Source organism: Camellia sinensis, chromosome 6 (genome assembly GCF_055761805.1).
Source record: "Camellia sinensis isolate YWXY chromosome 6, ASM5576180v1, whole genome shotgun sequence".
Classification (NCBI taxonomy): Eukaryota; Viridiplantae; Streptophyta; class Magnoliopsida; order Ericales; family Theaceae; genus Camellia; species Camellia sinensis.
In genome coordinates, this window is record NC_138966.1 from 160,189,739 (window position 1) to 160,206,465 (window position 16,727).

At 40.3% G+C, this 16,727-nt stretch overlaps 1 protein-coding gene across 1 annotated transcript; it reads right to left on the reverse strand.

The window, feature by feature from the left end:
- Positions 1 to 12,440: 12,440 nt before the first annotated feature.
- On the reverse strand, positions 12,441 to 16,055 carry LOC145793750 (uncharacterized). Its single transcript, XM_082876619.1, has 2 exons — positions 14,551 to 16,055; positions 12,441 to 13,794 (listed from the first exon to the last, which is right to left on the reverse strand). Exons 1-2 carry the CDS (start codon positions 16,053 to 16,055, stop codon positions 12,441 to 12,443), a joined length of 2,859 nt encoding a protein of 952 aa, XP_082732745.1.
- Between the last annotated feature and the right edge of the window lie 672 nt (positions 16,056 to 16,727).

Below are 16,727 nucleotides of genomic sequence, written 5' to 3' on the forward strand. Positions count from 1 at the left end.
CATATACTCCATCAGAGTCAAGGGGCCAAACGAAAACGACTTAAAATTTTTGTCCAATGAGCTATGCTTACATGGCATATCAAAAAATTTCACATGTACTTAATAACTCACACAACATATCAGTAGTTAAAATCTTGTACCCAGGTTCATTCAAACACATAGTCAACTAAACCAAAAGCTTGTACACATAAACGGTCTATCATGACCAAAAGAAATAACAGTAGAAGTACAAAAGATCATAAAGAAAGCCTCTTGCGTGAGGCACCTGGGCTGACTTCACAAAACTCGGGTTCCTTTCTTAAACTCCACTAAGGTTGTGGTTGAACGTCCCTTTGCTCACCTACATACATATAAATAAGAGTGAGCTAACGCCCAGTGAATAATATCAAAATAAAGAGGTTAATGAATGAGCTTCGCTCATAAATGAATCATACTTATAATGTACACATTTGAACCACTATTCTCATTCACAACAAATTTACAAATCCCTACAACGCAAAATGACCTTGGGTCCAACATATCATATCCATATGCAAAACGACCTCAGGTCCAATTCTTATATAAAACAATACGACCTCGGGTCCATCTCTTTACACTCATATCCATGCTTACTTCATACTCATGATCATGATCCATTTCATTCAACGGCCTTTGGCCCAACACGGTATTCAAACATATCAAATGACATATTCAAACGGCCTTTGGCCCATCTTTGCATTCATCTCGAACGGCCTCTGGCCCAATAGTTCATATCCGACGGCCTTTGGTCCAATCATTCATGTCCAACGGCCTCTGGCCCAATCGTTCATGTCCGATGGCCTTTGGCCCAATCATTCATGTCTGACGGCTTTTGGCCCAATCGTTCATGTCTGACGGCCTTTGGCCCAATCATTCGTGTTCGACGGTTTTTGGCCCAATCATTCATGTCCAACGGCCTTTGGCCCAATCGTTCATGTCTGACGGCCTTAGGCCTAATTAGATATATTAAACGTATCAAACGACCTTATACAAAATTAGGCACATAGAATACTCATTCATATTTCAAATCAACAAATCCATGAAGCTTATACAAAAGTAGCATTCGGAAAGTAACATACTCGAAAATATCTTTACTAAGATATTACTCACAGTGATCGACTGGATGATTTTCCCTTGAGCTCGACCCTACACATTACATAACACATATGGGTCACAAACGATTCAATCCGTTCTTAATTCATACATTCCTCTTAGGCCTCTTTATTATCTTCTTAATCCATTTACAATGTTCAATGCATGCCTAAGAGTGCTAAGAAATGAAAGAGAACGGAAAACAAAACACAGAACACCTTTACAAAATTCTTGATACAGGGGTCCCCGCTCGAGCATGGGTTCCGCCGCTTGAGCGGACCCTCATTGTCTGCAAAAGTATTGGTTGCCTCATTTTTATGCTCGAGTATGAACTCAGACGCTCGAGCTGAAGGTCACACTACATGGCTCCCCGCTCGAGTGTGAATCTCCCCGCTCGAGCGGACATGCCAAATTTTGGGTTTTTCATAACTATTCTTGAAGTTCAATTTTGATGTTCAAAGGTTCCAAACTCTTGATTTCGGTTCTAAAACATGTAAACACATTATATTACATGAGAATATAAGAGTATGACACCAAATTGCTCAAAATCATCATCTATTTCTCAAATAACCCGCATTTCTTTAGTATGATCAAAACCCATGCATTCAAACTTCATACCAAATTCATATCTGTCACGACCCAAACCCGCCCCTATAGGTTTAGCACCGTAATCGGCCAGTAATCCATGGATTACCAAAGGCCTCTGAACAGATTAGTAAATAATAAGGGGCTGCGGAAGCAATAATACAAAATAGACAGGGTCCAATGAGCTGTGATAATGTACATGGGACAGAACATTTCAGAACTTATTTATATATATATAAACATGCCAGACTCGATATACAATATTCACAAGGTATTTACAGATTGTACTTCCCAAGACCTGACTATACAGAGCAAATACAAAGACTAGCATGATCACAAAAATAGCCATGGCTTGACTCGATCGGAACCTCCTCGGGAGGCACAGCGGTTGGCTAACAAAAACGAAACAGAAGGCCATCAACTCTGGCCCTGGTTACATGCCGGCTCACCTACATACATAATATAAACTGTGAGCGAAAGCCTAGTGAATAATAATAGAGTAAAGGGTTTCAATGAATGAGTTCGTACAGATTCAGAAATCATAATTCAGTTCACATCAAAATCGTAGTTTATCCAGATCATATACCGATAGAAATCATAAGTCATGATTAAGTTTACGTGATACATCCATTAGCATTAACAGAACAGAACATATACACGTGGGGTTACGAATAACCAGTTCCATAAAAGAACCTCCGGATCCGGGTAACAGAACAGGACAGAAGCTGAGCCCCCATGACAAGGCCTCCGGTATGGGTAACAGAGTGCAAACAGAAATAAGTTCCATAAAGGAACCTCTGATACCGGGTAATAGCTAACAGATATCATATGATGCTAAGGATGTCACGAATATATATTAGAAATTGAACAATCATTCATTGTACAGAACATATCATTTCGGAAAACAAATCTTGTTTTATCAAACAGAAAATAGATACAGTTGAACATAGCTTTACTAAATTATTACTCACAGTTGGCCTGGAAACAGACAGACGGAGCAGATTGATCACACGGCACGTGGCACGTAACCTACATAACACATAACAGATACACACTTAAAACACACATTCTAATTGTACAAAACTTACGTCGTCGGCTCTTAGTATGTTTCCAACCTTAAGTCCTCACTATAGAGTCTTAAACGTGGCCTAGGAATGCCTAGGATGGAATGAGGATCCAAAGATGCCTTGGAAAACATTTCGTAAATTTTGCTAAAGATAAGGTCCACGCTCGAGCGTGGATTACCCCGCTCGAGCGGACATGGAGATATGAAGCTTCGCTCAAGCGTGGACTTCCCCGCTCAAGCGTACTGTAAACTTAAGAAAAAGTGCTGGATGTATGAAATTCAAGCTCGACCCCCGCTCGAGAGTGTGACACAGACTCTCGCTCGAGCGTTGATTCCCCCGCTCGAGCGGACTGCAAAACACACAAACTTCTAGGTATACGCATTTCACGCTCGAGCGTGACTCTCGCCGCTCGAGCGGAAGTGCATGTACTCAGGCTTCACGCTCGAGCGTAAAAGTCCCTGCTCGAGCGTGGGTCAAATTTCTGGAAAATCTGGATTGACCTCTAAACATGAAACTCGACCCTTAACTGACCAAAACTCATTTTTCTGGGCCAAAACTTTGGAAAACACTCGGTAACCCATAAAACAATATGTTTAAAGCTTCAATTCAAGAAATCATGGCCCAAGAGTAAACCAATTTGTGCAAAATCAACATGAACTCTAAGAACATAACTTAAATGTAACATGCATGATTTCTCATGACCTCTAATGCTCCAAAACATGATCCAAAACAAGATTAAGCTCAAGAATAAGATGAATTCATGGACTATAACAAAAATGTGGACATGCATGTGGAAATTCATGAAGAACATCTCCAAAATCCAAGAATATGTCCATGCATGCATGAATTAAGCCTTAATTCAACATTTACAATCAATTCTTGAATTTAAGCTCTAATCTTCCATGAACCATGCAAGAATTAATCTTAAATTCACAATTGAAAGGGGAAATCTCCTACCTTAAACCTTGAATTCCAAGTCTAGGAGCTCAAATTTGCAAAGCCTCTTCAATTCTCCTAAGCTCCAAGCCAAATCTCTAGATGAATCCTATTTTCTCCTAGCGGTCTCTCTCTAGTCGGTTTTGACAAGGAAAATGGCTGAGGAAATATGTTTCAAAGTGTAATAAGGTTGGTCTCCAAATCAAGCCACTAAGTGGCATAATGGTACATATGTCCAACTAATGTAATTTAGCTTTATTTAATCATACCAAATCAAATTTAAATTAAATCTACCATAAAGTCACATAAATTCTAACTATCACATCGCACTAATCAATTTCGAAATCAGGCACCGATAAGGCTTTCAATTCGCAATTCAAAACTAAAGCATGAATAGATATTTCTACGCCTAACAGATATAAACACAAAAATCATGCAATACTCATGCAAATTAGTTCCAAATCCTTCCTAGATTATTGTTAGGCTTAACTAAGCACGAATTAACGTTAATCTAGGGTCGGGGTTATTACAATATCTCTATCAATTTCAACATGCATGTTAGTCTTTGACCCCAATTCTATTTCAAATAGCACCAATGATACTTATAACCATGAAACTTAACAAAACCACGCTTGCATGTATGCTTCAATGTTCAATTTTTCATAATTCACATATTACATGCTAGATTATGTAATTTCATAGCAATTCTCTTCATGCATGAACACATGGACTTCAATTTCAACTTAACCAATTCAATTCATGATCTAACTTACCATTTAATCTTCAATTCACAAAATCACAACTCAAACTCATGAATTAAGGGTTGATTACTCACCTAGGAGCTTCAAACACTCAAGTTCTTTGAGTTTAACTTCCAATTCTCAAGCCTTGAGCCAAATTGCACAATTCTCCTTCTTCTGTCTCTAGAGTCGGCCTCTCCCTCTCTCTCTAGAGTGTGACTTCAATCTTGAGTTTAACAAAATGAGAAAGATGAGTGTATATTGGCCTATTTATAGGCTCTCTTAATCACATTTGATTATAGCTAATTAATAGCACTTAATTAATCGTTTTGAATCTAATTAATTTGGTCCGAATAAATTTGCAATTAAATTTTACCGTAGGCTCTAAAAATTATGCCAATCACAATGGCATAGTCAATTTTGGCTTCTGTGGCCGATATGGCCTTCAATTTAAATTCTAGAATAGCTAATTCAAATAGATTTTCCTACGGTGAACAGATAGAAATTCAAAACCACATATATTCATATAAATGGCACTCAAAATCATATCAAACAACCAATGGAGGTTGGTCCAAGTGGAAAGGGACTTGGGTCACTTAACCAAAGGTCTCGAGTTCAAATCTTTGTGGATGCAGCAAACCCCCTTGAGAGAGGACCCCGCATATACGCCCGACAGCTTCCTCGGCGGATTAGTCTTGGGTCCAAAAAACCTGGGGATACCGTGGGAGACCTAAAAAAAAAATCATATCAAACACATAATCACAATCATAATTAAGATTAATTAGCATAATACGGACCAGAGTTATCACAGTTAATGGGTGGGGTTTACTAGTTCGGTCGAGTGCACACCTATCACAAACAAGTTCCTAACTCGGTCGTGGTATTATTTTGGATCAAAGGCTCGCATTCTAGATTGACTGAAAATCCAACTAAAGTATGTTTGAGGTCTAGGCATGTGGTTTTTGGGGATTTGGTGGTCCTTACCCGTTTATGTGAAACTACAGGAATGCGTTTTGAAAAACATATGTATATATATTTGTATAATATATATACTCACGGAACAAACAAAAAAGAAAGGGGTTGAGCCACTTACAGATTTAAAATGAAAGAACGAAGACCAAAATAGTAAGGATGCCAGCTAGAACATGAGCTTTACAAGTGCTATGGTCATGAATATGAAGACTCAGGAGGCGAGGGAGAGAAGATGAACAGTAGGAGTGTTTGATTCAAAAGTTGGGTTTTTGTATAAGCACAAGAATAGGTGGGACTGTTCAAATTTTCGTGGTACAAAGACGGCTGTGGCAGGTGTCCTTGACTAGTGGGAGCAAACCACGTGTCCAAGAGAATAGATAATGATTTAGACGTGCTTGAGAGGTGGAACGGCATGCAGGGCAATTGACAAGACGTTTCTGGACCGGGCAAATCGGTAGCCCGGTAACAAATGAGCTCGGTTGGAGGCCTGGACATTTAGCTCGAATTAAGGGGCAATTGAGAGGGTGATTTATGTGAACTAGGGCCGAGCTAGGTCCAGATATTGGAATGGACCGAGCTATGGGCCGAGGTGAATGGGCTATGAAGTTTGTACCTTGGCCCCATTAGTTTGGTCAAAGATGGCTGCTATTAGCTCGGTTTGAGTGTTTTTGAACCGAGGTATAAGTGGACGGAGGGCCGAGCTAGGCATTGCCCATGAAAACACCGCGTTGGGTGTGTCAGAAAGGCTAGTGTTAGCTCGGTTGTGCTGTTATTCGACCGTGGTAAAACCATCTCGTTGTAGATTGCCCGAACTTCCTCCGCGCGCCCCCCCTTTCGGAGAGGGTGCGGATTTGGGTTCATAGCTACTACAGTTCGGACTCCTATCATGGTTCTGAATCTAATCTCACAAAGTGCAATATAAGACTGATAAATCACCAAATAGTCCAAATCCAGCCAATCATTTTGGAAAATCAATTTTAATCAAAAAACACCAAACATGGACTACTTTGCCAGATTTCAGAGTCATCACCTAAATATTTTGTTTTTGGGAAATTTAGGAAATCCTAACTCGTGCCTAAGGCCACGTGTCCGTCATCACCAAAGTTTCCTCGGCTCGGGAACTTGGGTACGAGAGGGGAAGGTCCTGAAATGAGCACCCCCGCTCGCCCGATCAAAGGATCGGCCTCTACTAAACATGATATGTTGTTTTGAAAACACATGTGTTCTTGTTCCGGTTATTTAGCTAATTTACTATGTGATGCGCACAGCATACAAGTATAGACTAAATCACCTAAATTGAAACAAAATAATTCAATGTTTGTTTTCAAAAATGGTTTGAATTTGCCACCCTCGAGTGGGCTTAGAAATGCGGATTTGCCACCAAACAATGTGGGCTTAAAACATGATGATTTGCCACTCCAAGTGGGCTTAAAACACACATTTTGATGAATTGTTCCAATTCAAGTAATGAAGCCTTCATCCACAGGCATTCATGCAGTTATAGAAATTAAGCAAACAGCCTTATGGCAAGCATGCTATCATGGCAATCACTTACACACATGCAAGGATGCTAAAGCGTAAGCACTTATAGTGTACTCCAAGCCAAAATAGAAAACTAGTTAGAAATCAATACATGATCCCAGCTATGTTAAGATGCCTAATGCAACACATGCAAAATGCAGCTAAATAGGCTCGGCTATCTAAAATGGCATATGAATGCAACATTTGATAACATGCTGTGAAATACGTATTCATGTATGTATTGAAATACGATGCAGCTTGAATGATGCGCCGAGCCTGATGCATGCAAGACAAATGAATGATGCAAACATGCAAAGCATAAGGTATGCTAATCGAGATATGCCCTAGTCTAACCATTGAAAAGCTGATAAGTAAAATGGAGAATGAAATGGGGTTGGAAGACATGCACACGCGCACGCACCCTTATTACAACATTACGCCCTCTCACTAGAGGGTCTGAATAAATAAGCTAACTAGCTACACTAAGCTACTTATTACAAACCAACTAATTAACTAACTATTCTAGGTAATTAATTATTACAAACCAAATTGAATTGAATAACTAGCTAATCTAGGCTAATCAAAATATTACAATATAGATTAAACTAATTAATTACAACACATGCAATTAACTACAACTAGCTAGATAAGCGGTAAAGATGGCCTCGCGTGCGAGGGAGGTATGCATGCTCAATTGCTTCCTCCTGAAAATCCACTGCCTTGCCTCAAGATGCCTCTGTTTGCACATCTTTGGACCTCTGAAAATTATGCCAATCCTCCAGATTGCTTCTGACCCATCTCAAGAACATGCTGAGGAATGATCGGCCATGATTGGTGATAATCAGCCAGTACTAATGGCCGGTCAGCTGCTTTGGTGGCCGGTCGGCCATTGATTCCCTAAATTTTTCTTTTTGCTGCAACAGAGCACAAATCGAGGCATGTCAGTGTATTTGTAAGGAAATGTGTGTGCAACTACCCTTTTTATCATATCTTAAGCTCAAAGAAGTGTAGCACTTGGCTCTCAAGCCACCAACCAAGCACTTTTAATGCATGGTGGCCAAAGAACCAAGGTTGTACAAACTTGATGAATGCACACATAAGACTCGAAAGGCCTCCACCCTATCATGCACAATCAAGGGGGACAGGGACTAAGAAATGTGACATGTTTCATCACTTTGAGTATGAAACATCCCTCATTTCTTGTGTTTACATAACATGCTTATCTTGCATGTTTTACTTGATTTGGTTCTTGTTTACACATTTTAAAATACCGATTAGCCCTTTAATTGATTAAGTCCAAAGTGATAGTTCTCTAATTGGAAAGAAGACTTGAACCACAAGCATTTTGAGCATGAAAGAGACATCATGTCGTTGGTAATGAACTCCCGAAGGAATTAAACCATTAGGCACAAATGCCTCAATTTCACTCTCAAACCAACAAAGGGTCCGAAGTCACTTTCAAAGCAAAGTAACAATTGAAGAATGGAGTGATATGGCATACATTTCAACACTGAAATAGGATGCTAAATGACATTAAACCGTGCAAGCAACACATGCACAACATGTTTAAGGCAAAGGCATCAAAGCTAGTGAAGTGTATTACACTAGAAGCATGCAAAACAAAGCTCAAACAACCAAACCAACTCCAGAAAGAGCTAAAACATGCCAAATTAGTGGCCTAAACATGCTGGAATTGAAGCACAAAAGACAAGAAAAACATGCTCTCTTGTTGACTCGCAAGCAAGGCATAACGCTCAACTCTCAAAAGCACTTAACGAGTGGAATATGTGAGAGTGTGAAAAAGTTATATGCTCTGAAATTACATACAAAATGATGTTATGGCATGCAAACAACCCAAGCAAAGCATGCTAGAAGCCTCAAAACACAAAGCTAGTCAAGGCAACTACACTATAGCCATGTAAAGCAAGCCTCAAAGGACCAAGACCACTCAAAACAGAGTTAAAGCATGCTAAAACAATAGCAAAAATATGCTGGAGTTAAGCCAAAACAAGCTAGATCAATAGGCTAGAACATGAAGCATGTTAGGCTAACAAGCATGATTGCACTACAAGTACTAAGAGCAAGCAATGGGTGACCCAACCAGCCAAAATCAGAGGTTAAACATGTTAAAATATGGCCAAAAACATGCTTGAACTAAGCTAACATGAGTCACAAAAACATGCTACTTTGTAATGCAAACAAGGCACGGCATAGAGAGACAAGGAGGGGAGGCTAACCCCTTCTATTTTGGACCTCAAAACAAGCTTTCTACCACTGAAATTCCTCTGGAATTCAGTGGTTTAAGGGCCAAAAAAAATTGACTTTAAAAGCCTCAAGAGTAGCACAAATGGCTTCACAAGCCAAGGAACAAAAGGGAGAGACAACTCCCTAACACAAAATAGGCTCAAACTATCATGCCCCAAACTTGCCCCTAAAAGTTCGGGCACGACCCATTCAAAAACAGACATATAACCCGGTATATATAGCATATGGGGCCTTATCGGAAGCACAAAATATTAAAAGAATACTAAACCAAACAAACTCCATTGAGCTATTTCTAATATGCCAGGATCTCATACATCACATGCACCATAATAGGCCGATAAAGTCCAAAAATATTCCTTAGCAGTACTTATACACAAACACATATACAGACCCAGCCCTATAATCGGGCATGTATAAAACTGTTAAAGTTATATACATTTAACCTTGGAAGGATAGTCAAGAAGAAAGCCAATTATCTTAATAAACTTCACAAAATAAGTGGCCTCGTAAGTGCCTGGATACACGAAGGTTGACAAAAGGAACCGGGCGTCAGGGGTTAGGATTGACCACCTGGTTGGTTGCCTACAGAAATAGACATAACAGAGAGTGAGCCGGGCTCAGTGAATAGTAATACATAAATGAAACAATGCTCAACTTGAAACATGACATATATCAATACATATGGAAGTGCAGAGGTAGCATAGTTAGCCTGATTCTGTGTTTATCTTATAACGGCCTTAGACCCAGTCTTGAACATAACAGCTTGACATATCACATTTTAAATCATAATGTCTTGAAGCCCTTGAACATGGTGGCATAATGCCCTTGAACATGGTGGCATGATGCCCTTAATCATGGTGGCACAAAGCCCTTAAACATGGCGGCATAAAGCCCTTAAATAGAGTGGCATTACGCCCTTGGATAATTTGGCATTAAGCCCTTGAATATACTTATACGAACTCAAGAGGTGTCTCACACGGATTCTAGAGGTGGCTCACGTCGTAGCACTTAGTTCCGTGTAGCACTTTGTTTCATATCATAACAACTTATATTGAATGGTCGTAGGCCCAGAGTCTTATAGAAGGAAGGTGTTTTATCTTTCCCATTTCTTTCTTTACATACTTGAAACATTAACATAGTTGCATACTTGAAACATTAACATAGTTGCGTAAACGAAATGCTAATGAAAATCATTAGCCATATGTAAAGCAGATAATGATACTACTACTCACAGTGTTGCGATGATGTGCTTGTTCCTCCCGGAGTGTGCCCTGCACACATTCAACCTTTACAATTTAGTTTCCTTTTCATATCAAATTACTTTCTGTTTCGTTTTACTTCGAAGGAATTTATACATATTAAAAGGCATCAAATACATATTCTAACAACATTAGAGGGTTCTACACGTAAAACGGAGCGATCCACATTTTTCAGCATGGGCCGCACGTGCGGCTGTGAGCCCCGCACGTGCGGCAAACTCCCCCACACGTGCGGCAGAATGCCCCCGCACGTGCCTTTTAAGCAGAACCAAACCCAAAATTTTCAGCATTTGCCGCACGTGCGGCAGTGACTCCCGCACGTGCGGCGATTCCCCTGTTTTGGTCCGAAATTTGCATCAAAATCCCATTCTTTTGGGAGTGTTTGCAAGGCTCTAAAATGGATCTTTTCATTGCCAAATTATGGTTCAAAAAGCATGAAATTTAAGGAACAATATACAACACTCTAGCTTGAATTAAATCCATGCACACAACTCAATTCAATGGACCAAAAGTTGAAACTCATAAACACACTTCCATGTCTTGAGGTTCTTAGTTTCACATGCACATAACATAACATAGATACACAAAATCATGCTCATAATAATGAATTCCAACTGGATAATGAAGGAAACACATGATGATAGGATTAACATACCAAAATTTCAACACACACACACACACACACACATCCAAGATCTCCATCACAATTTAGATCATTCTATATCAAAACTTCCTATTTCACCTTGGGGAAGAGGATTGGACTAGGGGAAATTGAACTTACCTTAGCTTCAATCCCTCTCAAGGCTTCCTTGTTCTTCCTCTCAACACTTTACTCCCAGAGAACATTTTATGAGGTAGGTCTTAAGTCTTTAGCTCTATGAGAGGCTTATAGATATATATAGATATATTGATTGAATAAAGACAAAAAGTAATCGTTTAAACATCCGAAATTGAAATTTCCCAAAAATGCCTAATATTACCCAAAAATTATGCTGATCACATATATAAAATCAATTTCAGATAATTAAGCCCTTAAGGCCTCCAATTTCTGATTCAAACCTTCTAATGTAACAGATACTTTTCTTGTTGAACAAATAGACATCCATAAGCATATGGTTCACTTACTTAACTTTAATTCCTCATAGGATTTCACAATAAGCATTCAAAATCACAACATAGGATCCGAAAATATAACAGAGACCATGTACGAGGATCGGGTTATTACACTCTCCCCCCCTTAAATAAGTTTGGTCCCTCAAACTTGTTTTACCTTAGGATAGAAACAAATGCGGATACTGGTGTTGCATTTCCTCCTCTCTTTCCCAAGTTGCGTCGGTTCCGTAATGTTCCTGCCATTCCACTTTTACCATTGGAATTTCCCGGTTTCGTAATTGCTTCACTTGTCAGTCCAAAATGCGGATTGCTTTTTCCTCATAAGTTAACTTATCATCTAGCTCAATTTGGTGACAATAAATAACATGAGACGGATCCGCAAGATACCCTCGAAGCATAGAGACATGAAACACATTATGTACTTGACTCATATTTGGCGGGAGAGCAACTCGGTAAGCTACTGGACCTACTCTTTCCAGAATTTGAAAGGGACCAACATAACGGGGTGTCAATTTACCTCTTTTTCCAAACCTTGGGTGGCCTTTCATCGGAGTAACTTTTATAAAGACGTGACTGTCCACTTCAAATTCCAAATCTCTCTGTCGATTATCCGCATAACTTTTTTGTCTACTTTGAGCCGTTTTTAATCTTTCCCGAATAACTTTAACTTTTTCAGTTGTTAACTGAACAATTTCAGGCCCTAGCAAGGATTTGTTTCCAACTTCAGCCCAACATACGGGAGAATGACACGGTCTTCCATACAAAGCTTCATAGGGTGCCATTGCAATACTTGAGTGGTAACTATTGTTGTATGCGAACTCTACGAGCGGTAAATGGGTTTCCCAACTTTCTTAAAACTCTAGCACACATATTCAGAGCATGTCCTCTAGAGTCTGTATCGTTCTTTCAGATTGCCCGTCAGTCTGAGGATGAAAAGTTGTGCTGAACTTTAACTCGGTACCCATGGCTTCTTGTAAACTCTGCCAAAATCTGGAATCAAACTTCGGATCTCTGTCGGACACAATTGAGACCGGTACACCATGCAGCCTTACAATTTCGTTCACATAAATTACTGCCAATTTGTCTGTATTATATTGAGTCTTCATAGGTAAGAAATGGGCGGACTTAGTTAATCGGTCCACAATGACCCATATTGAATTCATGCCTCGAGGAGTCTGTGGTAACCCCACGACGAAATCCATGGTCAAATGTTCCCACTTCCATTCTGGGATTGGAAGGGGCTGTAGTAACCCTGCTGGCCTCTGATGCTCCGCTTTCACTTGCTGACATTGCAAACATTTAGAGACGAACTCCGCGATCTCTTTCTTCATACTTGGCCACCAAAAATTTTGTTTCAAATCTCGGTACATTTTGGTACTCCCTGGATGTATTGCGAATCTTGAAGTGTGTGCTTCTTCCATCAGTTTCTGTTTAAGCTTCAACACATTGGGGACACATACTCGATTTTGGAATTTGAGGACCGAATCCACTAAACTGAACCCCAGTTTTGGTTTTGCCTCTAACTCATCACATACCTTCTTTAGAGTATCATCCTCCATTTGATGTAACTTGATTTCTTCAAGTAAAATCGGTTGGGCCATTACTGCTGCTAAAACTACCTCCTGTCCATGTATCACAAGCTCCACATTCATTTTATCCAACTCACTTATCAATTCCTTTTGTTCCGTAACCAGGTTAGCCAAATCTCCCATATTTTTCCAACTAAGAGCATCTGCAACCGTGTTGGCCTTACCAGGATGATAATGGATCTGTAAATCGTAGTCTTTAATTAACTCTAACCACCGACGCTGCCGCATGTTCAATTCCTTCTGGGTAAAAAGGTACTTGAGACTTTTGTGGTCGGTGTACACTTCACAAGTAGTGCCATACAAATAATGCCGCCATATCTTTAAAGCAAAAACTACCGCCGCGAGCTCAAGATCATGCGTGGGATAATTCTTTTCATGGGGTTTAAGTTGTCGCGAAGCATAGGCGATAACCCTACCACCTTGCATAAGCACACACCCTAATCCTTTATTGGACGCATCACTGTAAATTACAAACCCTTCGGTACCAGACGGTAAAGCCAGAACTGGAGCCGTGGTTAACCTCGTCTTCAATTCCTGGAAAGCAGATTCCCGCTCTTCTGACCATTCGAACGCGACTCCCTTTCGAGTCAGTTGTGTAAGTGGCACGGCAATTTTGGAAAAATCTTGAAGAAATCTCCTGTAATAGCCAGCTAACCCCATAAAACTACACACTTCGGTCACATTGGTAGGAGTCGGCCATTTCACAATCGCCTCAATTTTGTGTGGATCAACAGAAACTCCTTCCTTTGTTATAATATGCCCCAGAAATGCCACCTCGAGTAGCCAGAATTCACATTTCTTTAGCTTTGCATACAATTTCTTTTCCCGGAGGGTTTGAAGAATTGAGCAAAGATGGGTCTCATGAGCTTCCGCATTCTTTGAATAAATGAGGATGCCGTCAATAAAGACCACCACAAATTCATCCAAATAGGACTTAAAGACGCGGTTCATCAAATCCATAAAGGCTGTTGGGGCGTTAGTAACTCCAAAGGGCATAACGAAAAATTCATAATGACCGTACCGGGTTCGAAAAGCTGTCTTCTTAACATCGTCAGCCTTGACCTTTAATTGATGGTACCCAAACCGTAGATCAATCTTGGAAAAGACTTGTGCCCCTTGAAGCTAATCAAATAGGTCATCGATTCTTGGCAATGGATACTTATTCTTGATTGTGACTTTGTTAAGTTCTTTGTAATCGATACAAAGCCGGAGTGTTCCATCCTTCTTCTTTACAAACAAAACTGGTGCACCCCACGGAGATACACTCGGACGGATAAATCCTTTGTCTAGTAAATCTTGCAACTGCATTTTCAATTCTTTCATCTCAACTGGCGACATTCTATACGGAGTCTTAGAAATGGGTTGAGTTCCCGGTGCTACTTCAATTGTAAACTCAATTTCACGGTCTATTAACTGCCCTGGTAATTCTTCTGGAAAGACATCCGAAAATTCACAGACAACTGGGATCATGTCAATATTCCCATTCACCACTTGCCCCTCTAGAACACTGCATAAATACCCCTGACACCCTTTCTGAATTAATTTACAAGCCCTTGCTGCGGAAATTAAATAAGGTGGAGAAGTCACTCCATGTTCCTGAAAGGTAAACTCTGATTGTCCCGGAGGGTGGAAACTAATTTGTTTAGTCAAACAATCTATAGTTGCACCATATTCACCCAACCACTCCATTCCCAGAATAATATCAAAATAGGCCATATCAAGAGGTAACAGATTGGCATATACCCGGATAACCCCAAGTTGGAGTTCACAAGCAGCATATACAGAAGCACAAATTATAGGGTCTACCAAGGGTGAAGACACACACAACATATAAGACAGTTTTTCTTTGGTTTTATCTAAATTAGGAGCAAATAGTTTCGACACAAAAGAGTGGGTGGAGCCAGAATCAAATAATATATGAGCGAAATGATCGTGAACAATAAATATACCTGACACCACCGTTGCCGCATTTTGTACATCTCCCGGAACCAGTGCGAACACCCTGCCTTGCCTCACAGTGTCTTTATTGTTAGTAGGTTTGGCAGTGGTCTTGGTGTTGGAAGTTGGTGCAAACCCCGCTGAACTTGTAGTGGTCCTATTATTACTCTGTTGACTTCTTTGAGGGCAATCCTTGATCAAATGACCTGTCTTACCACACTGAAAACCGGCTCCAAACTTCTGATAGCACGTCCCACAATGCTTCTTCCCACATTCCGGACAAGTCGGTATTGATTCCTGACTAGGGGTGGAAGTATTTAAACTCCCCAAAGTCTGCTTCTTGTTTGGTGGAGTAGGTGACCCCTTCGACCATTGAGTATTTTGCCTCTTCCCTTTCCATGCTAAAATTCGACTCTGAGTAGCGAGATTCCCTTCCGCTATAACAGCTCTCTCCAACACATCAACGTAAGTGGGTAACTTCAACATGTTGACCTTATCCAGGATAGTGCTCCGTAATCCCCCTTCAAATTTACGTGCTTTCTTATAATCCGTGTCCACCATATGAGGTGCAAACCGAGCTAATTCTGCAAATTGGGCTTCGTATTCGGCGACGGTTTTGTTCCCTTGTCTGAGAGTTTCGAATTCTGTTACCTTCTTATCTCGCATGCTTTGAGGGAAATACTTGTCATAAAACAGTTCTAGGAATCTTTCCCATGTTAATCCTGGGTGTGTAATCCTTGTAAGCATCCACCATCTCCGCGCCTCATCCTCAAGTGTGAAGGCAGCCAGTTGCACTTTTTGAGCTTCGGTGCAAGGAAAGACTTCAAATAGTTTTTCTATTCCCAACACGTATGCCTCAGCTTTCATTGGTTCTATCCCTCCTTTGAATGATGGGGGTTGCATCTTTTTAAACTCCTTGGTCAGAGCAATGGTTCGATCTTCAGCATGAAAATCTTGCATTACAGGTGGAGGTACTGGTGGTGGTAGTTGTTGTTGTGGCTGTTGCTGTTGTTGCCGTAGGGTCTCCGCCATTTCCATAATCATTCTCTCCATTCTATCCAATCGTGCAGAAGTAGCATCTTCTACATCCTCTGTCCTTGTCCTCACCATAGCCTGCACAACAATCATTTATATACAATAGACATAGTTCAAAAGTGTTAGCATTATCAGAGTAGACTTAACGTTGCCATCGCTCTTTCATATACTTTCAGGATGTCATGCAAGATGCCTAAAGCTTTTCTAAACACCCTAAAGCTCAATGGATCCGTGTGTGAGATAGCAACTCGTGCTCTGATACCACTTGTCACGCCCCAAACTTGCCCCTAAAAGTTCGGGCATGACCCATTCAAAAACAGACATATAACCTGGTATATATAGCATATGGGGCCTTATCGGAAGCACAAAATATTAAAAGAATACTAAACCAAACAAACTCCATTGTGCCAGGATCTCATACATCACATGCACCATAATAGGCCGATAAAGTCCAAAAATATTCCTTAGCAGTACTTATACACAAACACATATACAGACCCAGCCCTATAATCGGGCATGTATAAAACTATTAAAGTTATATACATTCAACCTTGGAAGGATAGTCAAGAAATAAGCCAATTATCTTAATAAACTTCA

What these genes read in the sequence shown, in the direction of transcription:
- LOC145793750 (XM_082876619.1), bottom strand. Translation starts at nt 16,055, where the DNA reads ATGCAAGATTTTCATGCTGAAGATCGAACCATTGCTCTGACCAAGGAG. An exon ending in TTAATAGACCGTGAAATTGA is followed by an intron (nt 13,795 to 14,550) that starts GTTTACAATTGA and finishes TGGCTATTACAG; the next exon opens with GAGATTTCTTCAAGATTTTT.